The sequence below is a fragment of the Epinephelus fuscoguttatus genome, linkage group LG8, assembly GCF_011397635.1.
Source record: "Epinephelus fuscoguttatus linkage group LG8, E.fuscoguttatus.final_Chr_v1".
Classification (NCBI taxonomy): domain Eukaryota; kingdom Metazoa; phylum Chordata; class Actinopteri; order Perciformes; family Serranidae; genus Epinephelus; species Epinephelus fuscoguttatus.
In genome coordinates this window covers 11,586,280-11,609,295 of record NC_064759.1, presented here as the reverse complement: position 1 = coordinate 11,609,295, position 23,016 = coordinate 11,586,280, and the positions used below count along the sequence as shown (strand labels likewise).

At 42.8% G+C, this 23,016-nt stretch overlaps 1 protein-coding gene across 1 annotated transcript in view; it reads right to left on the bottom strand.

The window, feature by feature from the left end:
• The window catches only part of galnt1 (UDP-N-acetyl-alpha-D-galactosamine:polypeptide N-acetylgalactosaminyltransferase 1), a 76,016-nt gene that overhangs the window by 4,465 nt on the left and 48,535 nt on the right, over window positions 1-23,016 (bottom strand). Inside the window, exons 5-12 of the mRNA XM_049584315.1 lie at window positions 13,217-13,383; window positions 12,461-12,588; window positions 12,269-12,348; window positions 10,377-10,547; window positions 5,262-5,379; window positions 4,777-4,957; window positions 1,633-1,772; window positions 1,262-1,360 (exon numbers count right to left, since the gene is read on the bottom strand). Of these exons, the coding sequence (XP_049440272.1) occupies window positions 1,262-1,360; window positions 1,633-1,772; window positions 4,777-4,957; window positions 5,262-5,379; window positions 10,377-10,547; window positions 12,269-12,348; window positions 12,461-12,588; window positions 13,217-13,383 (1,084 nt within the window). The remainder of the gene's footprint in view (window positions 1-1,261; window positions 1,361-1,632; window positions 1,773-4,776; window positions 4,958-5,261; window positions 5,380-10,376; window positions 10,548-12,268; window positions 12,349-12,460; window positions 12,589-13,216; window positions 13,384-23,016) is intronic.

Sequence of the window (23,016 nt, the reverse complement as noted above, 5' to 3'; positions counted from 1 at the left end):
AAACTCCTCTCACACCTGGATTTTTGCTTTAGAGACCACCAAAGCCGCAGCCACTCTGGCCTTTTAATACCTGTTTTCTACTTCAGGAGACCGTTGGGCCAACGGAGCCAAAAGGCTTCTTTCTTCAGCCTGGTGTGCTCCTTAACTGTCCACCGTCTACCAGCAATGCAGTGACAGGCACTGACCACACCTCCTAACAGCTGCCTAGAGTCTTTGAAAATGGTCCACTTGGATTCCTTGTCTCCAACCTATCTTAGAATCCATAAGAAATTCTTCCGGAGGTAGGAGTTAAAGACCTCATGGACAGGGCCCTCAGCCAGACGTTCCGAGTTCACCCTCAACAAGGTCTGTCCGGCCACTTCCCCTGTCATCTAAAACAATTCACCACTCACATATCACAAAGGTGGTGATCAGTGGACAGTTTTGCTCATCTCTCCACCCAAGTGTGCAAGATATACGCCCACAGATCTGATACAACTACCAAGTTGATCATTGATCTTAGGCCTAGAGTGTTCAGGTACAAAGTACACTTATCAATCACCCTATGCTCAAACATAGTTTGTTATGGCCAATCCATGACTCGAACAGAACAAAGCACCACTCACGTTTAGATCAGGGAGGCTTTTCCTCCAGATTTCTCCATTGTTGCCCATAAGAGCATTGAAGTTTCCCGGCAGAACTATTAGTCCCTAGATGGTAGCCTTTCCAGGACATCACCCAGAGACACCAAGAAGGCCAGATACTCTTACCGCCATTCAGTGTCTAGGCCCAAGAAGTCAAAGCCTTTCTCTCAGCAACTCATTGTCACATAAACTCTCTCGTTCTACAGGGAGAACTCCAACACAGCCGCAGCCATCTTGTGTATCCCAATACACGCCTGACACCTCTCACCCTGGGCAACCTGAAAAAGCAGAGTCCAGACCGAGTGCTATGCAAAGGGGTGAGCCCAGCTACATCTAGTTGTTACAGCGTCACCTTCTGCACTAACTTCCCTCCCTGCCATGGAGGTGGCAATCCACCAGACTAGAACCAGCCTGCGATGTCAAGGGTCAACACATCGAGGTCCTTACCTTGGCCTGTTGCCCAGCTGGAAATGCACCTGAGCACAATGTTTATCCCTGTGAGTGGTTCACCCAAAATGCACTTTATAACAACAAATACTGACACAAAACAATTTTAGAAAGTGTTTACTGTTTACACTTTAATTATTTTGTGTAAATATGTGTGTCTTTATGTTGTTTTTTTTCTCTTCCTCACATACCTGGTTGCCTCCCATGCCGTGGCAGTTGAAGATGCCAACTTTCTCATTCTCCTTGCGGGCCATGTTGTCCAGGCACTGGTTGGTCTCCACATTACGGATCTGGGCAGAATACACACAGAAAGCGACATCGTTACTTCAACAGAAAAACACACCCTTTAACTCAAACAGACTCAGATTAATTGTGTCTGCTTGGACTTCAGCCCAAAGGCAGTGAATCATAGATGCATCTGTGTCTGTCTGTCTGTCTGTCTGTCCATCAGCAAATGACAGTATCTAAAGTTTTGTGAGTTAGACTGTGTTTGTGTGTGTGTGTGTGTGTGTGTGTGTGTGTGTGTGTGTGTGTGTGTGTGTGTGTGTGTGAATAAGCACACCTCTCCCAGGGAGTAATAGTGTCTGGGGATCTGAGAATCAGGGTAGACGTTCTCCAAGTACCAGCTGAAGGGTTTACATTGAAGCTTTTGTCTCAGAGCCGTGCGAGACGTGATGTCACCATAGTCCACTTTGGTCACACCTGGACACAGACACACAGACACATTAACATGAAGGTCACTAACTATGTCACCAAACTACATTAATACAGACCACTGTTTGCTGAGTGCCTGTTAAATCCATTTTTCCATGTATGCATTATTTAAAGTGTGTCACTGGAATGAGGCCACACATTGATTTACAGCACTCGCACTTAATATCACTGGATTGCAGAGCTCTGATGGTCAAGAAGCTGAAAACGCCCAATGTTGAAGTGACACATAAATATCAAGCCTCCACAGACTAGGTGGAGTTTGCTCTTATGCAGAGGGCAGCAGCTGTAGTCGGCTCAGATTCACAACTATTACAAAAGATTCTAAAAAAAAAAGACCTAGTTTCCAAAGAAAAAGAGAGTCCATACAAACATTTCAAACCAGTTTTACGGGATAATCCACTTCTTCATTGTCAGTAATTATGTATGCGTTTGCTAAATATGTTCTAAACACTCAGCACAAAGTGTGTGTTGGTTTGACCAAGTTGATGTACCCACCTTTTACTCTTCCACTGGTCAGAACCACTGAGGAATCCCATGCGCCATATTGTTACAGGATGTGCGGGGTCAGATTAGCCATTGAGTGAGTTATAATAGAGCACTCTAAAGTGTTGTATAACCGGATCCAGACTTCTGAAATACAGCCCCCATTTCGTATTTCTTTAATGATTCAAAGCCATCTAATGTTGCATTTCCCACGGTGGAAAACCAGCAGAACTAATAAGAGCTTTGTGGGCAGCATTGAAATAATACTCCAATCCCCAAATGATCATTTGTATATCAAGTACTCACCCTGTGTTGTGTTGAATTTGTGATTAAACTTTATTTTTCTCACATGCCTCTGGTGAACGAAGAATCCAAAAACAGAGAAGCAAAACTACATAAAAACATCTGTTTACAAACTCTCACACAACTTGTGCAGTATAATTCAAGTGTCATTTATCCCGGTACTTCTCAAACAGTCGGCCTTTTCAGACAGGGAATTAACTGAAAGTGAAACTATGCTCTCTTCAAAGCCAGACTCCTTTGACAAAACATTAATTTTACCTTGCTGAACATGAGAGCTGCTGGTCTACCACTGCCTCAATCAGTAAGTTTGTTTTTGTCATTTTGTGACTTGGATGTTTTCAGTGGGTTAGTTCAGATTCACCAAAGTCACACGATAGCACAAACAAACTGACTGATTGAGGCAGCGGTAGACCAGCAGCTCTTGTGTTCAGCGACGTAAAATTACTGTTTTTGTCAATGGAGTCTGGCTTTGAAAAAAAGCATAGATAAGTTTTACTTTTAGTTAAGTTTCCTGTTGGAAAGAGCTGTGTGTTTGGGACGTGCTGAGCATACGACTGGATAAATGAGACTTGGATCATACTGCACGAGTTGAGCGAATTTTGTAAACACATGTTTTGATTCCTGTTGTAAAACGTGTCCCCTATGACCTTGAATCGTCAAAAAATTCTCAGTTTTTGGATTCTTTGTTCGTCATGGAAGCATGTGGAAAAAAATAAAGTTTTCCTCATGACTTAAATGTAACATGGGGTGAGTAACTGATATACAAATGGCTATTTGGGAAGTGAAGCATTCCTTTAAGAAAGAGGAAGACATCTCCTTGTGACACAGTTACCGTTACGTCACAGCAGTTGGTCTTGCATTGCAGTGGCATTAAAACAACAGACACTGGAGATAAATGGTTGAGATGATGTCAGAACAGGATTACAAAAAAAGATAACCTTTATTTTTATAGAAAACCGTCACCAAGGATGCCATTTGAAGCTAAACTTTACATAGTTCTACAATGCATTAAACAATAAAATGAAGTTAATACTAACTGAACCAAGGAGGGCAGTTTGCTGTCAGTATATAAATGTTTGACTTGTTTATGTCTTATAAAGCTTCAATTTTTGTTCGGTGTGTCAACAGGCAGACAACATTAGCTAGCTAGCACACTTCCACTTCATATTATATGTGGACATGTCCACAACTAGGACAATAAACCAAATCCATGCTTGACAATTCCTTATGATGATTTATCTTTAACCACGTCAATAATTCAGTTCATGTAAGTCTAACACACACTCCTCTAGTGAATATTGAGCAGCAGTGATTAGCCTAAATATTGAGATTCAAATTAACTGGAGACAAAACTTTTTTTCCTACTACACATAGATCATAAACCAATTGATATAAAAATGACTCATTGCAATCGGTTGAGAAATATCAACTAGTGCTTTTTACACCACTACTGTCACTTTCAGCGACCAGTTTGGCTCCATTCCACTAAATACGTAATCGCTGTTTACACAAAAAGTGTCTATAGGCTGCAGGTTGTTGTGAGTCAACTAACACGACACAAATAAGCCAGTTCCCTTGATCAACAATGCTAGTTAAGTGCTTCGAGGGACCGCTACTAGTAATGGCTTATGCTGTGAATGAAATTGACTTTGACCTGACGGACACATCAGTTACTGCTGACCACTCATTGCAAAATAATGCCTGTTCAAAACTGAACACGGTTACAAGAACACAATGTCACACAGAACAATGACGGCAAAACAAAATGGTGGTTCATTCTAGCTATCAACTACACACTGTGAGTTGTGCAGATTTGGCTAGCCAACAACAGAACTACTCCCTCTCGTCGAGAATCTGCAGCCTGCAAAACAAAAGTGGGTAACTGAGTTTTTGAGCCGGCTCCAAGCCCGTTCTGAGAGGCGCTTCGCATCTAAAAATATTCTCTTTAGGGACTTTTGCTTTACCTTCGGTTGTCTCTCCTTTGCCAGCTTGTGTGAGTGCGTGTGTATGTGCGAGTCAATAGGTGCTTCATAGCGTGAAATTACTCGCCGCCCCCCATCCTGCACTGTTGGCTCAACACTGCAAGATCACGCTGTCACCGGGTTAATGGATAGATCACACCTGGTTGCCACAGAGATTAAACTCCACACATGAGCACATACATGCATGAGCACAGACACACACACACACATACACACACACTCACCAGGAGAGATGATGTAGAAGAAGTTTTTAAATTCATCCATCCAGACTTCTGCCAGGCGTCGGTTGTTTTTGTTGATGATCTGTCCCGTTCCTCCTGGAAATGTGTAGGGTGTTGCCTTTCTGAACACGTGGCCCACATGAGAGCATGTGACGATCTCTAGAGTCCCACCGCACTGCCAAATCTGCGGAACACAACAGATCTGGCATTGACACACGTATATACAGTACACTGTGTAAAACAGACATACTGTCGGGCCTCTGCTGGGAGATGGATGACGCAGTTTGGTCCTGTCTGTGTTGTGACAGTCTGAATAAGTTTGATTAAATGCCAGTGCCTGACAAAGTATTAGTCAAGTCGACGATTTAGTCAGAGAAGTCAAACTGACAAGTGTAATGTTCATGTGTGTGTTTCTGAACCCGAGCAGACACTCCTGAATGACTGCCAGAATACAGTCATGTCAACTGGCTGCGGGTGTGTTCACTCACTCTGAAAGAGATTTCCAGGTTCTCTCCACCCCAGATGTCCATGCCTGCGTCATACGTGCCAATCTCCTGGAAATAATCTCTGTCTATGGAGAACAAGCCGCCTGCCATGGTGGGAGTCCTGGAGAGGGACGGGACAGCAGGGCAAATTAAGAGTGAGGTGGGTTAGTGGCACTTAATTCACTGAAGGCCTGCTTTCTAAAAAGGTCACACAGTATCTACAGATCCCATCTGAGTTTTAAGTTTCGCTGCTCTCACCCCCTGTTCTTCGCTGTTTTCCTGTTTTGTCATTCCCTGTTTTTCTGCTCACTTCTCTGTCGTGTGTCAGTGTTTAATGGGCTCAGGGATCTCCCCCTATTTCTCTCACATAATGGTTTCCTCCTTTGTAGATCAGGGTTATTTTCCTTACTGCCTGTTTTTGCTTTCATTTTACATCCAAGTTCACTTACCAACACACAATACCTTGCATATAAACGGACAAACGCAGATGAAACATATCCTGAGAGGCTAAAGGCTAAAACCTTTGGCAGTGAGTGGGAAATAACAAGCAGCACAAACACAAGCTCGCACAACAACGCACAGATGTTGTTTGACAATCACAGACAATAACCATAAAACAAAGCAGTGAATCATGGCACTAATAATATTAATAATAGATATGTCGGCTTGTCTTTTCATTGTAAGCACATAAAAGCTTTTTAAACTCTTCAGTCAACATTTAAATCCCTGTTTTTACAAGACTCAAACACATCACAGTAAAACAAACAGAGCTAATTGGTGGGAATCCTTGAGATGTACCAAACAATGTCTAATCAAAGACATTCATCTAAACAATGATGGATGAATTCACAAAGAATGGATTGCGGGTTGCATCACTTGCAGTGACTGTCTGCCTCGTCTTAAGGTCTGAATTACCAAAGATATTACACTAATGATATTACAGAGCAAACACACCCATAAAGTTTTGCATCTGAATGCTGTTATCCATTTGGCAAAGTGACGATGTTGCATTTGCACTAAGAACACAGTGCAGCAGAGACTGTGCTCCCCAAGACACTGGATTAATGAACCTGCCTCTTACTGCAAAATTTGGGGTCTCTGTATTAACATTCTGCCTTCATTGGATTTAACCAGCCACAGGGATGTGACTCATCCCGGACCAACCTTTAGTTAAACTCCCACGCTGATTTTGTTACACAGTCATATTAAATGACAGAAAATGGAGAACCATACAGGGGTGGAGGGGCTGATGCTGAGCACATTCTTGTTTTTCCTTCCCAACTTTGATCATTTCTGACAAATTCGTACATCTATTGATAAATGTTTGTACATCAAAATATCCTAAGGTTTATCATAGGTGCTATATCGTAGGCAACTGGACCTGCTTGTGTTTCTTGAACATGTTTCCCCTCTCATCCAAGAAGCTTCTTCAGTTCTAACAGACTGGTGCGGAGTCACAGGCTTTAAACTCTGTGTGGGTGTGAACCCTTACAGAGTCGTTGAGGTCACATGTGAGTCGTTGACCCACCTGGCCATCTTGTGCGTCGTTTGGGTTGGATGGGTCCAGGTGAGAATGGGTGTAAGTCGTCTGTGGAGGGATCCCAACACTGCATTGTGAGTGGGTGATATGTGGTGTCCATGTTATTTCATTCAGGCTCAAGGCCCAGCCACCAGATGCATACCGGCGAGCTCCCACCCCCAGGTCTGGCTCCAGAGGGGGACCCCAATGTCGCCATACAGGGCGAGGTTCCCCGAATGTGCCATGTCATCATGGTTTTCTTTAACCACTCTCAAGCCTAGTTCACATTACACGATTTTCACCGTGATTTTGACGTCACAGAGGATCTTGAGAGCCACCTTGGGTCGGAGGTGAGTCGACGGCGAGTCCTCATGTGTGAACAAGCCTATGAGTAAGTCGCCCCCTCCTCTGTGACTGGGACTGGATAACTGGCATGCCAGAAAACTGGAGAAGTCTGACACGACTGATAGAGCAGCAGCCAATGAGAGGCAGGACACGTACCACGTCAGCACGCAGGAGGACGGAAGAAATATGAGGAGGACAAGCAGCAGGGTTGCCACTTGCCAAGTCCGCTTATTGGCCATGACTTTGGGCTTGTTTCTAAAGTGGAGTTGCTTATTTGGGCTTGCTCTCTAAACGTCACCTTTCTCTCTCTCTCTCTCTCTCTCTCTCTCTGTGTATATTATATATATATATATATCCGTCTAATAAGTTATCTGGCAACACTGACAAACTGGCAAGCAACAACAACAATGGCAGCGTCCACAGGATTGCGAGGAGTGCGTTGGACCCAGGCCCTGGAGGCAGATCTGATTCAACACTGGGAAGAATATCCATGCCTTTACAATGTGTCGTCTCCAAGTTAAAAAACATAGTGTGGTGACGTCACTGCGTTATTTGGGGCTCTGTGAGCGAGGGCTCGGTGGAGAAATCTTGCGGTGTGCACACACAGGTCGTAACGCAGTTGGCAAGACTCCTGCTGACAGAAACACACCGTCGCCAGGTATGAACACTCAAAAGATTACGATAGTCTCCACGACGCAAAATCAGGGTGAAAATCGTGCAATGTGAACTAGGCTTTATTCTGGCCCCTCCCCTGGGTCCACTTTGTCTTGGGAGACCCCACCACAGGTTATTAGCCCCGGACAACACAGCCACCAGGATCACAGGTCACGCAAACCCCTCCCCCATGTTAAGGTGGCGATTCTTGGAGGGGCCTCCCGTTAAAGGTGTAGACCCAGAACACGCTGCAGGAATTACATATCTCATCTGGCCTGGGAACACCTCGGGGTCCCCCAGGATGAGCTGGAAAGTGTTGCTGGGGAGAAGGACGTCTGGAATACTTTGCCCAGCCTGCTGCCTTCGCGACCCGGCTATGGATAAGCAGTTGAAAATAGATGGATGGATGGATGGATGGATGGATGCAGTTAGGGGTGCATTTTTCTTTATGCTGGTATTTTGAGAAGTTCACTGTTACTTTTTGTCTTATTCCTGCATGTTCAGCGGCCACAAAAGCAGAAGAATCTTTCTTTGAGTTTGCACTGTTTATCACTTACAAAGAGTAGCACACACAAAAAAACTGTTTTCTGTTTAAACCACACTGTAAAATTGATATAAAGTGCCACAGTAAAAACATACTGGTCAATTTGTAGTGAAAATGTGAAATGTTTTTTTCCCAGGTCAATCTGTGGTAAATTTTCTCAGCTTGCAGTCTTAAAGTATTACAACATCTAATTGACACAGGTCTTTTTCTGACCTTGGATACTTGTTGTGTTCTTTTCTCTGTCCAGCAGCTGTAAAAAGAAACTTTCCCAGTGACCTCAGACTTTTGCACAGCTCTGTAAATTACAAGTTAGATGAGCCCATAACAACCAGTTTAGCTGCTGGAGTTTCCTCCTGTAGCGTCACTCTCTGAGGCTCCTCAGCCGGCCTGTAGCGTGTAGAACTCTCATGCTGTGTTCACACTGCTGATGACAAAGCAACAGTGTGGCCGGTAACATTATTGTCATTGCTGAAGTGTTGCTTGCTGACGGAGTTATGTTGTCATGGGCTTATATGTGTCTGCTACTTGCAACAAAGCACCTCAGCTGATCATCATCTAAAGTTTTTATTTGGCCAAAAATATGTCAGTGCTTTTGATCAGTGTTTGAGCAAAGTGCCATAAACTGCAGTTCCTCTAATGGCCACTTGAGGCTGGCTCCAGAAGCAAGTTAATCCCCATATTAAAATGCCCAACTTTACAGCAGAAATAAACATGTTTACAGCCTGGTACAAAAACTACTTTTACCCGTTTAATTAAAGCTTAAAAATGCGCATATTTAAGGGCAGGCTGCTTGACCGACAGGCTGTCTCCAAGGTGTCACCACAGTCTATCAGTTAGATCCACCTTCTCGTCCAAACATGCTCACTTGTGGCTCCAAATAACAAAGATGGCAACAACAACATGCCAAACTCGAGGCTCCAAACCAGGAGTCCACAAACCAATGGGTAACATCACAGTAGCTACATCCATTATTTTATAAATGCTATGGTAATGCTTCACACTTATCACGCAGCAACATGTGCCGGGTGTCAGTTTTTATCTTCATGTCACCGGCTCCCACTGAAAAAGACTTGTAGCCTGTTGCTTTGTCGCTGTTAGTGTGAACACAGCGTCAAGGCAGTAATATTAACGGCAATTTAACACCAAATGCACATGTGAGATGTTGAAATCACATCAGTGTTACTCCTCACTTACTGACTCTGCTTTATCTACCTGTTTCTCATTAGCAAATTCTACACTGTGTGAACTACCCTGGTGCTTGACTGAATACACAAGCTTCATTCTGAGAACTTGTTTGTGTGCAATAGCTTTCAGATCTTCTGAGTGATACAGAACTACTTCATGACAGAACGAGGTTTATGTAAATCATGTCATTAGTCTAAAGTACTTATTAATTTCCTACGCTGACCCTACAACCCATTTTTGTTTTTTAGGCCAGTTACAAGACACCCTCAGGAAAAATTTGTCAGGCACAACTGTGAAAAACAACTGAAAACAGGGGCATGGAGTGTTACATAAGATATATTATGTGCGTGACCTTGAATAATGGCGTCAAGCATGCTCAGAAACAAGAGCAGGAAGAAGAGATGATAGACAGGCAGAAATAAGCTCTGGATTTTAGTTCCAAGGCCTGAGCCATGAGAAATGATACAGTGAAACTACACTGAATCTTACATAAACACCTCAGCTTAAGGGAAGTTCACTCTATTCTTCCTGTGTTTCTGCCATTAGAACATTTTATGATTATTAACTGTGTGAAATTAAATGGTGACGTATGATTACCCTGCCCACATCAATTGTGAATGCCTATCAGCAACGCTCCCAGGCTCTAAGTTGCTTTAAACAGCTGACTGACAGAGTTAGTGCAGATGATCATGTGATATTTTACTGATGATTCAAATTTGTCCCTGCAGGCAAATTCTTTTTTTCACTTGACCGAGCAAAAAGGGGTAAGGGTCAGCGGGACAGCAGCAGCCCCGGAGCCGGTCAAGATTAGATAACTGGCTGAAAGAAGCTTCAAAATGTCAAACTGGGATCGTCCCGCTGTTTCACCCACCTGACAGGCAGAGTGCGGTCTCCTTTACGGCGGTCCATCTCTCTCTGGGGTACAGGGTACCAGCGGAAGTTGAGCTTCCAGTTGAAGCCCCCGTACGTCATGTCGGATCCTGCCATGTACTCGAACGTATCATCGCTGATCACGTCGATGATGGGGCACACCACTGTTCTCCTGAAACAAACACACACACACGTTCATCAGCCTTCTGTTCATAACCCTGGGTGGCTTATTTATACTCAATGTTAGATATGTAGACGGACACAGACTGAGCCTTCTGTCCGTACCGTGTGTTTATTTCATCCTTATTTGTGCACGTTTTCTGAAAGCTTATGGATACAAACAAAACATAGCAGTACAACTGGAAATCATGGGGGCAGTGTAGCATTGTTCAAGCAAGATTTTAAAAATGGTGGCACAGAATGAATCAGTTATATCATGAAAGGAATTCTCTGTGCACATGTTGTGATGTATTTAATGGACACGCACCTCTGCTGTCTACAAGGCTGCCTCTGTTAAACTAATTAACGTAAAGGACGCATTGAGGAATGTGGGTAGTGACGGCCATCACACTTGAAATTAGGGCTGGGTATCGCCACTGCTATCCCAATTTGATTCAATTTCAGATTCAATAGTTGATATTTCGGCTACAATACCATTTTTTTCTAGAATTTGAAAGACATTCTCAGAGAACTAATACTGCAAATTTCACAAGGAATTATTTTAGAAAAGAATAAATTCAGAACAGGACTAAAACAGAATATTTTAAGACTAAATTTTGTTTCTAGAGCAGCAGCAGTAATATTAAAACAGCAGTCAGAATATAAACTTAATATGTCACCAAACAAATCAAATATGTCAATAAAATAAATGATATTCCTGACATCACAGTACCGAGTGAGTCCTGTCCTCTCTGCTCCTCCCTCTGCTGCTGAGCAGTCACTGCCTGCAAGTCACATGACCGCTGGTAAGTTTCAAGATATGCGGTGAGCTGAGCTACGCCACTGGACATAAATAGTTGTTCTTTGAGCTTGTTGGTAGCAATTTGCTATCAGCTGGAAATCGCCCTGTGCTTGTTTAAAACATAATATTAGCAGCGGTGGATGAAAGACTGTGGACAGAGCAGATTGAAATATTGCTCTTCTACATGTTTCCATACTGACTTTTCCTCCCGGAGGTTTTACTGCACTCACAGTAACAAGCACGGTTGTAGTCAGCTCAAGTTACCTTAACCTCTCTGACCTCGCACAGACAGTAGGAGGAGTGGCTGCTGTGGCGTGATAATAAACTACATCAAAACATAAAAACGGTAAGCTAACAATTACAGATAAAAGAGCCGGTAACGTCGGAGCTTCTCAAGACTACAGTCGTTAATAAGTTAGCACTGCAGCCCGTTTACTACCGGCGAGATTAACAGGGTTAAAGCTTCACATATCTGTGGGAGAAAAGCGTATATTAAAAGATCGATCTCTGATTTTATAAATCGATATTGGGTCGTTCAAATGAAGATCGATTTGAATCAGATGAATGGATTATATTACCCCAGCCCTATTTGAAATACACTCGCCTATTCTCGTATGTAAATGGAGCATAAATGAGCCTTAATGCTTTGCATTAGGATGCATTTAAACAATGAACCATGCTGTGACTTCCAATCAGCCGTCACTCATCACACCCTCCTACCCCCTGTGTGTGTGTGTGTGTGTGTGTGTGTATGCATGTATGTGTGTGTATTTGAGTATCTGCTTGCGGGAAGCAGTAAACAAAGAATAAGTAATTAAGCATCAAATAAACACAGGGGCCAGCCCCCTGCAGGCTCAACAATAGTTTATTGATTTTTTTATGGTTGCTATAGGTGTGTATGTTTTTTGTGTGTATGTGTGTGTGTGTCTCACTTGTCTTGCTTGATGCGGGCCAGCAGAGGCTCCAGCCACCCTGTTGTGCATTCACAATGAGCATCCAGAAAGGTGATGACCTAGAAACATGGAGAGAAAACATTAGACAGACCCCGGAGTGCACACAGCATACGGTGAACAGGTCACCAGGTAGTGGGTGTCATGTATGTGCACACAGGCACGCACACACACCTGCCCAGTGGAGATGGACGCTCCCTTGAGGCGAGCACGAATAAGCCCAGACCGCTGCTCCATCCTCACCACTCTGACAGGGACTTCCAGCCTTCTGACGTACTGCTCCAGCGGCCGCTTTAGGAAATCTTTAACACACAAATAAACACAAATATGTAATAAAAGAATCCAATAAACACACAGAAGCACACAAGACAGAAAAACACACACAACATAAGATGGATTACGAGCCACTCCTCCAGACTTTTGTAACAACAGAGATCAAAGGTAGGTGTGTGCTCATGTTTCTGCTTGTGTGAATGCGCCTTAGCATGCCTGTCGACATCCCTTCTACCTGCAGAGAGCTCCCCTACCTGCAGTCACCCAACACACACACACACTCACACCCTCTGATTTGCACCATGCAACCTGAGGTCCCATAGGGTGAAATGGTGCTGTGTGGTGGCGGATGGGGGGGATTGAGGGTAATAACAGAGTGTAATCCCTGCGGCTGGTGAATTAAAGACCTAATCTCCCCCAAACAGGGATTAGCAGCATTGCACAGGGTGGAGTGGCACACACAGGCCATATATGCTGACTGCAACTTGGGCACCAACACACACACATGCACAAACATAGCAACACACACATAAACCCAGCAAAATCATACAGTAGCTCTAAAAAAATAGGCTAAGCCTCAAACAAGAGACACAAGCACTGAAGGAATTATCTGCAGGGTGTGTGTGTGTGTGTGTGTGTGTGTGTGTGTGTGTATACCTCTCTCGCTTGCATCGTCCACCAGGACAATCTCCTCCAGCAGTGTGTGCGGAGAGCGGTCGATGACGGAGTGGACGGTTCGCAGCAGTGTGCTCCATGCCTCATTGTGAAATACAATCACCACGCTGGTACGAGGAAGATTATCAGGGTATAACTTGTTCTTGCACCTGCGAAGAGACAATGAAACAATCAGAATAAGATCTTTAAATGGCAAAAAACTGCTTTCATGGAATAAAATAAAGATACTTGAGTGTGGTTGGTAATTTCTATGAAAATAATTTGTCATTTGCTGAAACTGTCTCCATATTCGTTAGAAATGTGCACAATTAGTTGACTAGTCGATGGAATGTTGCTACCTTCACTAGTCAGCACCCTAAATACTAGCAGGTTAAACATATTATTAAAATTATTGTTAAACTGTTAATGAACACATTTAAATGACATATTAATACATATTCTGATGGCGAATTTTTCTTTTTAACTGTAGGATAAACTGCTATAAAAATGCCGTTGTAATAATCAGGCAAGTTTCCTCAAGATTTATTTTCCCACAGAATATTGTTCTTGGTAAACATTGTTAACTAACTTTTAATTAGCGAATTGTCATGGTTTGTAGGATGATGTGTAATTTCATAACGCACGGTACAAAGTCATACATTTCTGCAGCATTTAAAACACAATTTGGTTACTGAAAAATGTGATTAACTATTTCAAATGGCTCTTATAATATACGCAGTAATTTGGGGTGTAAGCTTGTAGATTAAATACCAGCCTAATGTGAGTGACTGTGGCCTGTGTGTGTTTAATCACAGGTGCAGGTCAGGTTGCGTGACTTTTATTAACAGGTGTGGCTTTGACTCAGACATAACACCAGCTAACGGGTTGGTTGTGGTACTGAGCTTTATGGGTATGGGTGGATGTGGGTTTTCAAAAATGGACCCGTGCAGGATTCTGACTGGTTGTTTTGTTCACGTGCTGTAAAGCCATTAGAAGTGCTATGAGGTGATTGGGGTGCTTACTTAGTGCTGAGTGAGTAGAGTGACAGTTTCCGCATATACGACAAAAAGTTATATTTTATAGAAGTTACCACCTACAGCTTTAATGCCCCTACAAATATGGAGACAGAGCAAATGTCATATCACTCCAGCACTGAACAGACAGCACACACGGTACAAGAGGAAGGTATGAGACAAGCATCGAAAAACCAACATGGACGTGGTGACGGAAAGACAACCACATGTGCAATGAGTGAAGATGTAGGCTTTGAACACAGACAAAACTGAACTGACAGAGACAGAGCGAGAGAAGAGAAAAACACTCTAGTAGAGACATCATAATCCAGCTTCTGTCTGATTGTAAGAGACTGCTAAAGAGAGCTGCAGCTGAGGGGAGTCTGCAAGAGACGGAGCTGAACAAGAGGGAAATAGCTGGGACTTATTAAACATCCGCTAAACCGCATTAGTCAGTCATGGAATCACTGCGTTAATCAGATCATCGTTTATGGCCTCGTGAAAAAAATCGTATTTTTAATCGACTTCAAACACTGAAAACCGAGGGTGAATAATGAGCGAGCAGCCGAGCGTGTATCCCCAAATTTAGATGGAGAAAGACAGACACACAGAAATAGTGGGTCAGCATGATGACAGTTGATTAGTGATGCTAATTAGAGTGTGAGTCATTATCATAGCAGCGAGGAGCACACACACATCAAACTCTCTTATTGAGAGACACAGAGGGATGTAAATGTCTAACAGAGCAGAGCAGGCATGAGTGGAGACAAGACAAGATGGATGATAGTGTCACAGACTTATTTAAATAGTCCTTCACACTATTTCCTGAGACGGTGGTTCTCAACCAGGGGTCCAGGAACCCCCAGGGGTCCTTCAGGGAGTTTCAGAGTGTCCACAAAAAAGGGGAATAGTTTATCTTTGCTATTTAATTCACTGCAGACATGAGCCAGATGTGAGACAATGCTGTTTTATACTTGTGCGTCATCTGAGCATTTCTACCTGTTTTGTAGTGGGTTTGTGTCGCTCTGCAATTACACCTCCACAACACTAGTTGGCAGTAGGGTTTCTGTGAGGTGCTGTAAAGTTTGACTGACTCAAAACACACCTAAAACATGGCAATAACACAAATAATAAACAAAAGTACAAAATTTGCCACCCATTATAACTGACAAGGGTCAGAGACTTTTGCTAGACACGTCTTCAAAACAAATACTGCATGCTAACATTATTAGTATATGCCTATGACATTTTATGGTGAATGAATTAGCCTAGCGGAGTTTTCCTCTACTGATATGAAGTTGGGAACGACGGCAACATTTAACAAAGGTACCGTTTCAAAACTTGGTTCAATTATCACTCAAAAGTAGGGGTGGGTAATATGGCCCTAAAATAATATCACAATATTTCAGGGCGTTTTTGCGATAACAAATTAATATTTTGATATTTTCGATGATATGACAAAGTAGTAAAAAAAAAACCTCTGTATTTATGCATTCAGGAACATCAAATTGCAACAAAATAAGTGACACAGTTTTACAGCTTGCTGTCAAATATTCAGTAAAAACTAAAGATAAATGATTTCTCATTTCTTTAGTTTGTAAACAACAGTAACTCAGAGTGAGATTCTGATTCACTTACAATATCAATAGTTCAACAAAATAAAATCTACCACAAATTACACATTTAAACAGCTCCCAAATACAATAAACTGTACCCTGGGATCTATATATAGAAATAAACAGGTGATTTCCTTCTTTTAGCAAAATCCTAAATGACTGAGTTGTGTTTTTTTCACCTGGACCTTTATGCTCTGCCATTTCTCCTCTAATCATCACGCTGTAACCTGTGACAGGCTGTTATGATACCACAACTATCACACAGTCACATATATTGAGTTTTTTGTTGAGCTGCAAGTGTCATGTAGGTTTACATTACCAACGGTTTATGACAAAATCACATGACGGCACTGACTCCTGTGTGCACAGAGGGAGAGAGGAGAGGGAGAGATGCTGTGCTGCTGCCAGAGGAGCCGCTGACTGAGTTCCCTCTGAGCGGTAAGTCGCTAAAAGAGTCTGAGAAGTCCGGGCTGTTCATAAGACATTCAGGACGCCATAGTTTATTCCACACTACTGAAGCTGCTCCTCTTTCTGGAACCACTGCGGAGTCGGTAAGAATTTCATTTCCAGCCATGTTTGTTGTATTTTCATATATATTTTTCATATCATATCAAAATTATTATCGTGAACAAGATGACATAGCACACCCCTACACAAAAGGTTCACCAAAAACACAACTGTCTTATACTGGACATTTTTATCCACATATACAACATGCTAACATTATTAGCATAAGCCCCACACTTACAGTATCCCACTGCATAAATTAGCAGCTAGCAGACGTTTCTATTCTCATGTGACACCAGCATAAACTGCACACAATGCTTTAGTGTGAGGGCTTCTTTGTCTTCACAATTTATCGGTTCTTATTTGTGAAATAAAAGTAAATAAAAGCTTTGTTTCCACTGAGAGAACTGGTTTCAGTTTACAAAAATAAACTGGAGGTCTGTCACTGTGACGTATAATGACCTTTGGTGGTTACATTCAAAGTGACTTGTGTGATCAAAGGTGTCACTTCTTTCACGGTTATCTCTTCAGCTGCTGATGACTATAGACTTCTGGTGTTAATCGTGTCTAACGGCCAAAATCTTTCCAGATGGAGGTCCCGGTAGAAACATTTCATAAAGTAGGGGTTCGTGACCTAATGTGTATTAAAGCTCCAGTAGGCAACATTGTTTTGGTATAATTATAAAATAAAAATGTTATAATATCTTCTAAGCATAATGTCAATCAAGTGGTCTGAGACAAACAATAGGTTTCTGCACCTCACCATGGCTCTGTGTTCAGCCTCTAAAGAATCAGTATCGTGCCGATGTGCATCAACCAATCAAAGGTCAGCTCAGACCACTGCGTTCCTATTGGCTGTTCTACTGCATATGCGCGTTCCCGTGCCGCCGGCAGCAGGGGAGAGCAAGCGGCAATGGCGAACAGTGCACCAGGTAAAATAGCTATTCCAGCATTGGCTACAACTGCCTACACGGCTAAACCCCCCAAAAAAAGGAAGACAGAACTTGGTTCCCCGGAGCCCCGGAGGGAGGGGAAGGGTGAGGTGGGGCTGAGCCTGGCCGGAGGGCGCGAGGGTCGGCTGAGGGAGCGGAGCCAAGGGCTCTCCGTGGAGAGGGAGAGCTGAGCCTCGGGAGAATGTGCGGGGCCGCGAGGGAATGATGGGGAGGGCTGCTGCGCGGTGAGGGAGAGCCAAGGCTCGGGAGTATGTGCGGGGCCGCGAGGGAGGGATGGGGAGGACTTCTGCGCGGTGAGGGAGAGCTGAGGCTCCCAGAGAAGGAGAAATAGAACCAAGCAGGATAAAATACTTGCATGCTCGTCTGGTAGGAGGGGCTCAGGGCGGAGACGAACGAAACCTAACTCAGATGAGACTCAAAAATCAACCGTTTTCACGCTTTCTACCTACTGCAGCTTTAACTGAGGTTGAGAAAAATGGTTGAGAACAACTGCCCTCAGAAATACTTAACTGATCATACTGGTGTGTTTGCATTGTGTTAATTACACCTGATCACTTTCAAAAGTCATGGACCTAAGAGATCTCCCAGGCAGCCATTGATTCAGATTTGTTTTAATGTATAGTACAAAAATCTGCTTACAGAGATTTGAAGCTTGCTTGACATAGCAGGTCCAGTGAAGTGAATCTTTACAGCAGTTGCCTTTATTTTGTAATAAATTCTATCACTGTTTTGTGGTAATGCAGCACACATTCCCATCTGGCTATCTTATCTATAAAAAGGATTCTCGAGTGAATTTCCAGAAAATCTACTGCTGTACTGGATGATATTTAACACTTTTATGACACATCGTATACAGTAAGAGAAGACTGTATCCATATTCCAGCTTATAAACCCTTTTATTACTTTAGCCAACAAAATCAGTTTTGGGATTGCAAGAAAGACAATCTTTCAATTTGCGGGATCCTACGAGAGTGACTGATGACACCTTAGGCAGTTTTATTTCGGTGTTATGCAGACTGCAGTAGATGCTGCATAGAATACCACACACTCACACACACACACTACTGCAATGTCTAACTTGTCATAGTGCCGTTATGCCATAGCTTTACAGAAGTTTGTCATATCATATTCTCATTTTAAGCATAAAAGTCTTTCATAATCATCTCACCGACCCCATTTAACAATTAATTTCCTGGGAAACAGCTTCAAAAGCGCACTCTATTTACTGAGACTTATACACATATTACAGATGGATTGATGTACACAACAGATGGCAGAAAATACGGACTCATCCAGTTCCAAATTAATGTTAAATATTACTCTCCAACTAAATATATAAAACATTCAGTCAGTTTGCTGGAAAACAACTTAAAGATATACTCTGCAGGATTTTCCCTGAAAACAATATATAGACTCATACAGACATATTCCCTTTCAATCATCACTAACAGAGTGTGTGGCCCTTGATCTTTCTGCAGGCTAAAGGTGAAATGAGACTGAACCTGGGGTTGGCTTTTACGTTCACTTTCACAAGCATGTCTAAAAACAGTAGCTGATAATCCTGCAGAGTGAACCTTTAGAGTCCAGTGAAACAGAAGTCAGAACGTCTTTAGCTTCTGTACCATGATGCATTTTCCAGTGTTACACAATATTTCTGCGGCCTACAATTACAGGAGGGATTTAGATCAACGAAACGAAGGAAGAACAAAACTGAGAAATACCTGGTGTTTGTTGGCAAGTTTTCTTAGCAATTTTGTTTCTCATTCTGCATGTGGGATTCCACCGTCTTTATTCCTATCGCGCTGAGTTTGGAAAAACTTTTTGCAGTAAATACACAGAGCCTCACACACACACTGTCTGGTACTGGTTTCAGCCGTGTTGTGAAATCTTGGTTAAACAGCCAATTTTCATTGAAACTGCACTTCCCCATGTCGTACAGGGAACAGTGAGAGTTCGCTAGCAGACAGTGGATCCTCTGCTCTGAGCACCCTGACCGAAAACAAAACATGACTGCTGTTTGTTTTACTATCCTGATCTCATTAGAAGCATTAGGCAAATTATTATTCTTGCAAATTATTTTGCGATTTTACAATGTAATGTTGGGGAAAAAAAAATCAGAAAATCCTACGTCCCATATCTTAGCAATTTTAAGACTTTTTAAAGATTAATTTAAGACATTTAAACATCAATTACGGCCTTAATTTTAAACGAATTAATCCAGTGCCTTTTACTTTTTAGGATCCACAGGATCCCTGCATGCTTTATGTCTCCACGCTACTCTGTTAGCTACTACAACCCATAAACTGAATTGTGGTTTTATAAGACCAACCTGGCTACACCAGGGGCAGGCAACCTGCAGCTCAGGAGCCACATGCTCACATTAGCTCGTCTCCAGTGGCTCCCTGTGGCTTTGACAAAAAATTATATGGAAATTAATAAGTTATTTTTTAACATTTTAATTTTCATTTATAATTGTTGTAGCCCTGAAGTGATTCTTACATTTTCTAACTGTAAAAACATGTAGCCTATACACTGAATAAAAAAAAAAAAGTTTTAACATCTCATCAACTATGTGCGTTATTCGTCTACGGCCTGGCACCTTTTCCTAAAATCTGGCGAATCTAAATAGCGATGGCTATTCTTGAGTCTCCTTAGTGAAGCTAGCTAATTGATTCAGATCCAAAGAAGAAAATGTCTCAGAGGAAAATAGAGAATTTCATAGTGAGTGGACAGATTTGTTTGCTTTCATCATTAAAAGTCCACTATCACTGAGGGTGAATATCAGTGCGGATTATTCTCGCGGAAAAATACAAAAGTTGATTTCATGGGTTCTTATGGAAGTTTGCACACCGGGGCAGAACTTTCGTGCGGTGAAAAAAGTTTCCACCCAGACTTTGACCCCCCCGCGGAATTCGCCGGCAGAACTACACAGCTGGGCCAATGAAACTGTTTGTTTATGGTCGCACAGACCCGGGAGAGTCCGAAATCCAGCCAGGCAGGACAGTATGGGAAAAAGGTTGATAAACCTCGTTTCACAGCACCCCGTCCTTTTTGATAACAGATGGGATGATTTTATGAACAATGAATTAAAGGACGTCTGGCAGGCCATTGTCCAGCTTGGTGGCTGCGGTGAGAGTGGTAAGTGCTAAAGAAAGTTGATGTTGACATTTGTTAAACGTTAGCTTGCTAGCTCGCTGCTGCTGCTACTCGTCCATGTTCACCCACACCCGTTCACACTGCGCGGAATTGGAACACAACTACACGAAATTCCGCACCGCGTCCGTACCGCGCCTGTGTATATGGTTTGAACGTGGAAAAGCGCTGCGCGAATATTCCGCAAATCCGTCCCACGGTGAGAATGAACTTTAACGCTGCAGAGATTAAGTAACAAATAGTCATAAAAAAAAATTATGTCCACAGTCCAAAGACATGCAGGTTAATTGGTGACTCTAAATTGGTCTAAAATCCAGGGTGAACCTCGCCTCTCGCCCAATGTCAGCTGGGATAGGCTCCAGCTCCCCACGACCCCCAATAGGATAAGTGGCTAAGGAAAATGAATGAAACAAATTAACGAATGCTCATTTAGACCCATAAAAAATGCTTATAGGCTAATTTAGATCAAACAGGCTGTGTTGCTGACACAAATATGTATTGCGACTCCAGACAGATTTTTTTTTTTTTTTTTTTTAAATTATTGGGCCAAAAAAAAAAAATCTTTTGATAGCAAAGGTTGCTGACGCCTGGTCTAGGTAGTCACCCAAAGTCTCATTTGATTGGATGAACTTTTGTAAACTCCCCTTGAATTGAAATGAATTTCCCCTCAGGGGGATTAATGAAGTAAATAAACTTAAACTTAAACTGAGTGCAGGATGAGTCATCAAACCTTTGAAACTGTTACCTGATTTTGCAGGAGAAAAGATGTAAAAAATACTGGGATAATAATAGGATCAGATAACACAAGGACACAAGATTATAACTAGATTGTTTTTAGTTTTTTAATGTCACTGGGCCTTTAAAGTCACAGGAGACAGAGGCACACCTCTGTAGTTGAAGACACCCTGCAGCTCGCCATGATACCTGCATACAAGCTCTCTGACATCAAACTGCCTCACAGTCAAAGTGTTTTCATCAAAAGACGCTCAAAGATATTGCCATCTATTCATTACAAAACAGAAACCAGCTTGTGATTTCCTTCCTCTGACAGATTCAACTCTCACAATAGCTAAATGGAATATGATTCCTCATCACAACTCCCTCCCTCATTGTGATCATCAGAGCACTGAAATGCTTCCTCCTTCTCTCTCTCTCTCTCTCTCTCTCTCTCTCTCTCTGTCTGCTGCAGCTGATACTGACAGAAGGAATGTAACAGCAGCGGCAGAGGAGAGGAGGTCAAGAATATACTCCATCCTGCAGCTGCCTCTGGAGCACGTTAAATAACACACAGTTATTCTCAGTGTGGTGTGTGCACGTACGCGTGGTCGCACTCTTCAAGGAAGGGAGGCTGATGATCGTACGAGATGATTCACTGTAAAAACACACACCCTTCTTTCAACTTTTATACACGTCAGTTCATTATTTCTTCTCTCTGCGCTCACAAACACAAACAGAACAACCCAGACTTTCCACTTTTCAGACACCATACTCGCTGTGCAGCTGATGGGGGGGAAAAGACCTCTGTGTGTCGACCAAAACAACATGTGTTGACACACGATGGCATCGTGTCTCGTGATGTGGATTTTAAAAACTGAGGAGTGGCTGTGAGTCTTGTGTATCCAGGCAGTTACTACAGCAACATTTGGCAACAGCAAAGCAGGGTAATGAGTTTCAGGCTGTTTCTCCAGCCAGTGGGCTGTGGGGATAGTCAGAAAGGGCGGGCAGACTGGTTCGGATTAAATCACTCTTACAACATACACATGAACATATATCTCTATATGAACTCATAAAAATGTTGCAGTCAGGATTTAAAAAGGGAGAAAACGCCAAGTTGTCTAAAGATGTGGTCATGGAAAGTGTTTTCATAAACTGTAGATCCACCCAACCACATGCACACACACACAAACACACACACACAGGCTCGACTGTAATGTCCTGTCCCCTCCTGTTAAGTTTTTTACACTAAATGACTGCACTGCTGACAATAATGAAAATAAACCATCACTGAGTTTCCACTTCAAAGTTTCAGCTAATAGCAACCTGCTTGAATTCATTCACACCGTTTCCCCTGAACCTGCCGATCCACACACACACACACACAAATAAACACAAACGTACGGGTGCTTACACACACGGACACATTGCCTTGCTCGATATTGACTCGGTCTTATCTCCTAATTGGAAAAGCAGATAGACGGAGAGAAGGCTGAGTGAAAACACACCTAGTAATCAACTCTCGCTCAAAGACTAAAACCCATTTCACGGATCAATGTCCTCTTTCTTTCCCGCCTGTCTAGTGTGCATGTGCCCCTGCCTGTCAGTCTTGTGTCTGTCAGTCAGTCTTTCTGTCTTTCGCTCCGAAAGCCTTCATTACCGACCCATGCATGTTCCTCTGCTGAGGCGCATAAAGGGGCAGAGAGGGGGGATGGGAGGAGAGCTGGTTTCCACCTGCTTGAACTAACCTTGACATATCTTCCAAGCTGCTGTTCGGATGCACACCTGAGTGCCTCCCTCTGCCTGTCTGATGACTGAACAACCTGCTTCACCCACTGGCACTGACA